This window comes from Sesamum indicum, linkage group LG10, assembly GCF_000512975.1.
Source record: "Sesamum indicum cultivar Zhongzhi No. 13 linkage group LG10, S_indicum_v1.0, whole genome shotgun sequence".
NCBI classification, from domain to species: domain Eukaryota; kingdom Viridiplantae; phylum Streptophyta; class Magnoliopsida; order Lamiales; family Pedaliaceae; genus Sesamum; species Sesamum indicum.
The window spans coordinates 15744320-15750891 of NC_026154.1; the positions used below are offsets into that span (position 1 = coordinate 15744320).

The 6572-nt window shown below is 35.8% G+C and overlaps 1 protein-coding gene across 4 annotated transcripts in view; it reads left to right on the forward strand.

The window, feature by feature from the left end:
• LOC105172731 (protein TPR2) overlaps nucleotides 1-5032 on the forward strand; it is a 9328-nt gene extending 4296 nt beyond the window's left edge. For all 4 annotated transcript variants that reach the window (XM_020697210.1, XM_011094290.2, XM_011094288.2 and 1 more), the window contains exons 15-25: nucleotides 611-845; nucleotides 944-1111; nucleotides 1200-1307; nucleotides 1416-1562; nucleotides 1793-1903; nucleotides 1993-2175; nucleotides 2292-2420; nucleotides 2650-2745; nucleotides 2884-3069; nucleotides 3680-3852; nucleotides 4499-5032. In XM_020697210.1, coding sequence (XP_020552869.1) covers nucleotides 611-845; nucleotides 944-1111; nucleotides 1200-1307; nucleotides 1416-1562; nucleotides 1793-1903; nucleotides 1993-2175; nucleotides 2292-2420; nucleotides 2650-2745; nucleotides 2884-3069; nucleotides 3680-3852; nucleotides 4499-4712 — 1750 coding nt within the window. In that variant the 3' untranslated portion in view covers nucleotides 4713-5032. The remainder of the gene's footprint in view (nucleotides 1-610; nucleotides 846-943; nucleotides 1112-1199; nucleotides 1308-1415; nucleotides 1563-1792; nucleotides 1904-1992; nucleotides 2176-2291; nucleotides 2421-2649; nucleotides 2746-2883; nucleotides 3070-3679; nucleotides 3853-4498) is intronic.

Sequence of the window (6572 nt, forward strand, 5' to 3'; positions counted from 1 at the left end):
AACTACTTCCATAAAGTCAAATTTCTATCTTAAAAGAGTTGAGGAATTCAGTAGGAGTGTGGAATATATACAGGGAGTTCATGGATTAGATTAAGAAATTCATTGGGAGCTACCCTCAAAGCATATTCTATAGTTGGATAAGATAAGATGTAATTCAAGAATCTCAGAACAGCCTGTGTGTGGAACAAAGACCTGATGTTACACTCCTTTCATTGTGACAGTAATCTTTCATTTCCGAATTTTCTTTGTTGTGGCACAAAAGGGGGCAGGGAGTACAAATTGGAATTTCTTTGGAGGAATTGGTATGCTTTGTTTCATAGTTCTTTAGTCAGCAAATTCAATAATTCTCTATCCTGAATTAACGTGTTATAAGTATACACAAAGAGCAGGGGACTGTAAAAGAGAACTGCTCTTTCTGAGCTTATGTTTTGTTTTATACTATCAAGGTTGTCCAGAGATGCTGTTTTTCATCTCCTTTGTCTTTTTTTTTTTTTCACTTTGAACATTGCGACATAGTACCTTCTGCATGAAAATCAGCGCTCAGGTTAAAATGCAGGGTGTCTTTCTACTTGTTTTTTCTTAGAAAAATTTATTGGCATATTCCTTTCAGACTCTTTTCTTGTGGAACCAGCAAAGAAGGTGAATCTCATCTTGTTGAGTGGAATGAAAGTGAAGGAGCCATTAAGAGAACATACTCTGGTTTTCGGAAGCGTTCTTTAGGAGTTGTGCAGTTTGACACAACAAAGAACCGTTTCTTAGCTGCCGGTGATGAGTTCCAGATAAAATTCTGGGACATGGATAATACCAACATGCTTACTTATACGGATGCCGATGGAGGACTTCCTGTTAGTATCTCTAGCACACGAGGCCAATTAGCTTGATGTTCTCATAATCCAGTTAAAATGAAGAAATCCTAAACAACTGTGTGATGCTTTCCTCGCAGGCAAGCCCCAGATTGAGATTTAATAAGGAAGGCTCATTGCTTGCTGTTACAACGAGTGACAATGGTATTAAGGTACTGGCAAATGCTGATGGGCAGCGCATGTTGAGAATGCTGGAGACCAGATCATTGGATGGTGCTCGTGGTCTTTCTGAAGCAGTAAACGTGAAAGTAAATTTTCTTTTTCTTTTATATTTTGGTGTCTTCATATTTTTCTTATACTTGGTTTCTGATTTCTCCTATACAACTTCTACCACAGCCTGCAATTGCTGGTGCATTAGGTCCTATTGCTAATGTTTCTGCTTCAGCATCTCCTGCTGTTGATCGTACTGATAGAATTCAACAACCAATGTCCCTTGGCAATCTGGTACTGTTTTCAGTTTCATTTAATTTGCTTCTCTAGATTTGTAAGTAGGTGGTTTCTAAAGTCTGTTAATCCTAATATTATTTGCTCATTGCATTTGAAAAATCACAGGCCACAATGGAAAGCAGCAGGGCAGCTGATGTAAAACCAAGGATTCTTGATACCACTGATAAACTCAAAAGCTGGAAGCTCCCTGAAATATCTGATTCATCTCAACTCAAGACTCTGAAGTTGCCTGACCCCCTTGTAGCTAGCAAAGTATGATATGCGGACGAGTTCTTGAATTCCTTTGTCTGAAAGATCTCAAACTTTGTCAATAGTGACTTGGTTCTTGTCTTGGTTACTGATGTTAAAGTTCAATTTCGAATGCATGTTATTGCATTTCCTTTTGAGAACTAACTTCAAGTTGTTAATACTGCTTGATACCTTTGCTTTCAAATGCCCATCCTCCTTTATGTGCGTTGGGTTAACCAGTAATTGTACTGTAGGTTGTGAGGTTACTCTACACAAATTCTGGGTTAGCGGTACTGGCGTTGGCTTCGAATGCTGTTCATAAGCTTTGGAAGTGGCAGCGCAATGAGCGCAATCCCTCTGGAAAGGTCTGACTTTCTGATTGATTTTCTCCATGACATAATGCAGTAGTATGTTAACTTCATTAAATCTAAAGGCTTTTTTTTTGTATTTTCAGTCTTCTGCATCTAGTGTGCCACAGTTATGGCAGCCTAATAATGGGGCTCTCATGTCTAATGACCTGAATGATGCAAAACCAAACGATGATTCAGTTGCATGTATTGCCTTGTCAAAAAATGATTCTTATGTGATGTCTGCTTCAGGGGGAAAGGTCTCCTTGTTCAACATGATGACTTTTAAGGTTTGAACATCTTTACATGAGATTCGATGACTTTGCTGGAGGATAACAATTATGATATGGTTTTACCAAATTTATGCTTCTGATATTTGAGAAATTAATGTCTTATTCCCGTTCAGGTCATGACAACTTTCATGCCACCCCCTCCTGCAGCAACTTATCTGGCGTTTCATCCTCAAGATAACAATATAATTGCAATTGGAATGGAGGATTCGACAATACAAATTTACAATGTCAGGGTTGACGAGGTAAGCTTTCTCCCCAATGATGGAGACCTTGGCTGTTTTTGATTCATAAAATAAATCTAGCTGCTGATCACATTATTAAGGCCTAATCAATGGGGTATAAGTTATTTCCACAATCTTATAGCGCCAATAGCCACAATATTTTTTCCTGTTAATTTCTGAGTCAATCATTGGTTCATCAATCATTGATTTGAAAAGGTATGAGATTTGGGTTTTTTGCACCACGCAATAGGTTAAAACCAAGCTCAAGGGTCACCAGACAAGAATCACAGGACTCGCATTTTCACAGAGTTTGAACATCCTGGTATCATCAGGAGCTGATGCACAGGCAAGTCTTGACCGGATCGAGATATTCTTTATCTATACATACGCATTTCTAGGTTAAAAGTTATCTTAGCCAGGTTTTACTTATCATTAATTTGTGCTATTTGTCGCTTATATCTTTGCTGCTCTATGCTGATTGTAGCTGTGTATCTGGAGCATTGATGGATGGGAGAAGAAGAAATCACGGCCTATCCAGGCTCCTCCTGGCCACCCAACTCCCCTGGTTGGAGAAACAAGAGTTCAGTTCCATAACAATCAATTGCATCTGCTGGTTGTTCATGAAAGCCAGATTGCAGTTTGTGATGCTCAACTTGAATGCTTGCGATCGGTGAGTCTCTTGCTTATTGCTTTTATCCTTCCAGATTACTTCGCAGCCAAAATTTTAAGGTTCATGCAGCATGTAGTTCTAATTTTTCCTTACAAAGAGGCAAAGTTGGCTGTTGTAGAATAGACAACTGTTTATTAGGGCAATGATATAGGAGCACTTTTCTCTTTAACAACACGAGCTTTTACAATGTTGGAATCATATTAGTTGATAAAAAGAGAACACTTGGCCGTCATTGCATTCAACTTTTTTCTTTTGGCAAGAAACGGCCGCGTTAAATGCACTTGTATTAATTCTATGTTTAGATGTCAACTAGATTCAAGGTCTCCCGTTGGATGATTCTTGAACTGTACTTTCTTCTTGCCATCACTATACATGATTTTTGCCAATCAAATACATGTGGGCGCAATTGAAAATTTACGTTAAACTGATTTAATCATGTGTGCATATCGATTACTTTATATGATTGAAAGCATATATCAGAAAGACAATACCTTAAGACTGTATTGTGAAATATTTGACTCTTGAGGCATTGTCTGGTCTGCAAGTCACCACAGCACACAAGTCTTGAGGACTTGAGCAAATACTCATTCAAGTCATAATACAATTGCAGTGGTATCCAAGGGATTCTCTCTCAGCGCCAATTTCAAGTGCTATATACTCATGTGATGGCGTGTCGATTTTTACTGGATTTTGTGATGGAGCTATTGGAATCTTTGATGCCGATAGCTTGAGCCTCCGATGTCGGATAGCACCATCTGCTTATATATCTTCTTCCATTTCCAGGTATGTAAACTGTGATGTTGTTACCCTAGAAAGTAGTTCTCTGTTGTTTCTTCTTCTGCTGCTTCTTTCAAATGCTCTGGAGCAGCAGTTAACCCCTGCCCAAATCTATTTGTGGAGTATCAAGTTCACACATCAGTGTCGCAGTATCACATCTAACCTATCATTATGCTTATCCGCTTCCTGCACAGTAAAACGTGTTCAAGCTAAAATCAAGTCGCATCAATCTTTACCTGTATCTGATTTGTGTTTGTTTTGTGAAATTGTGATATATTTCTAAGTTCTGACATTTGGATGAGAGCTAATTAAAAATGAGAAACTTTTTGTAAACCCCTTCCATCCCTCTCCTCCCTGACACAAGGAGATAGATTTACATAGTTTGAAGAAACAACAGGTTGTTTGGGACATCTCTATTTATTCTATTCTTCAGAATTTTCATATCAATAAAGGTCAACTACACATGTACTCCGTAACATGGGAGTTTATTATGAAAAATACCTCCTTGTTTATGAAATATTATGCTGATACATCTAGATTAAAGGTTTATGTCAATACCTACTGTAGCAAATGCATTAGAATTTTGAGTCAGTACCACCTCAATGTAGTGAGTTTTTGTTCAACTCTGACATCATCATCTCTTCTTGTGTAGCAACGGGGGTGCCTTCCCCGTGGTTATTGCAGCACATCCATCAGATCCAAATCAATTTGCACTTGGGATGAGCGACGGTGCAGTTCATGTAGTCGAGCCATCAGACGGTGAGACAAAGTGGGGTGGATCGACATCCCAAGATAATGGAGCTGTGCCTTCAATTCCTTCGAGCTCCGCTCTGAACAGTCAGCCATCAGAAACCCCTTCCAGGTGACATTTTGAGAGCACAACCAAATACTGAAAGTCATACACAGAGTTTTTCACAGGCTTTCCTGTTTAGCCTACTACTGTAAAGTCATTCATCCCTCTTCCTCGTCATCTTGCCCCTGTTTTCTTCCCGAGTAAAGCGAGGTGAGGGGTCTGCTGTATATTGTTGGTTAACCATGTCATGTATTTGGCTCACAGCTATAGTCGCATTTCATGGTCCATAATTTTTAGTTGGACTTGGTTCACGCTTTCTAGTTAAACTCATAACAGTTGCTAATACTAATCGTTTATTTTTATAGTGAATCGAGTTATAGTATTTTTTTAAAATTGACTTTTCGATCTATTCTACAATAAACTGCTATGTAATAATGTTCTTTATCGAGAAATGACTTTTGAATAAGAAAACGTGGTTTGAATTTAGCGAGAACAGGTGAGCGGGAGTAATTATTAGCTGTACCTGTGAAAAAGATGCTGTACAAATGTAGTGGTCGGTGGATGTGGCTCAGGCTCTAATGCCTATCCTACCTAAACCAGTAATATTTCCTGCTTACTTTTTATGTGCACTAAAGGTCTTCGTTTGGTTTTTGTTTTTAATTTTTCAATATTCTGAGCTGAGTTTTCATTTTTTGTATTGCTTTTTGCGTGAGAGAATACGTTTGGGTTTGTGGTTTTTTTATGAAAAGATCTTTGTGATAGAATGATAATGACGTTTTGTGCATAAAAAAGACAATAATTATTTGTTTGAAAATATGTAATAAAAATGGTCAATTAAACATCCCTTTTATATGTTTGTTTTTATAGAAACCATAAATTACGTACAAAAGCCCAATAGAATTATTTGTGATTATTATGCAAGTCTTTTTTTCTCTTTTTTAGGCAACATTATTACCTATGATGTGAAATCAATGGATTTTAATTAAAATCATAATAATGTATTTGGATAATTTTAAATGTATGGATACCATCCTTGAGAGTTGAGTGTATCAAAAAAAAAATCAACTGTTGTAGTGCTAATTTGCTGATTTGATATTCACCATTTTTTGGCGATAACATTGTTTGTGGTGTGAGATGTGAATATGAAGAAAAGTATTGTTTTTTTTATACTTTTGCTTGAGGGTGATGAGACATTATTTGAGGGGGTTGGAATTTAATATTTTTTTTTTCATTTTCCTATGTATTTCCCATCTTATTTTTTTGATTGACCAGTAATACACATAAATGTAATTATTCATTAAATTTACATCATCGAGTTTTTTCAACTTTCACCATTATTATATATATTTTTTATAGTATAATGATCATTTTATGATTCGGATAATAGATCTGGAGTGGTGTATGTATTTATATTTATATTGAGGAATAATTATATTCTTTTTTTTTGAAATTTGGTATAATTATACGTAAAACTCTGTGATTTGAGAAATTATATCTAATACTCTTAAGGTTTAATTCCGTCTAACAAATAAGTCTTTCCGTTAGTCAAAATTCACCAAATTTGCTGATATTAATAGAAAAATAAAAAAAAATATTTACCCGCAATTGACTTATTACTGACTTATTATTGCATATCAAATAACTCTTGTTATAATTGAATTATCCTCATATATCTTCACGTGTTAATGCATGTGAGGATGTATATTTTTATTGTTAGAAGGATAATTTAGTTTGAAAAAAATTTGTTTGACTTGCAATAAGTCAGTAATTGTGTCGAGTAAGAATAAATATTTTTCATTCATTTTTTCTTTTATTTTTATCAACTAATTTAGTGAATTTTGACTAATGAGTAACTTATTTATTAAATGCAAGTAAATTTTAAAAGTATTAAATATCATTTTTTAAATTATAAAAAATTTACATATAATTACTA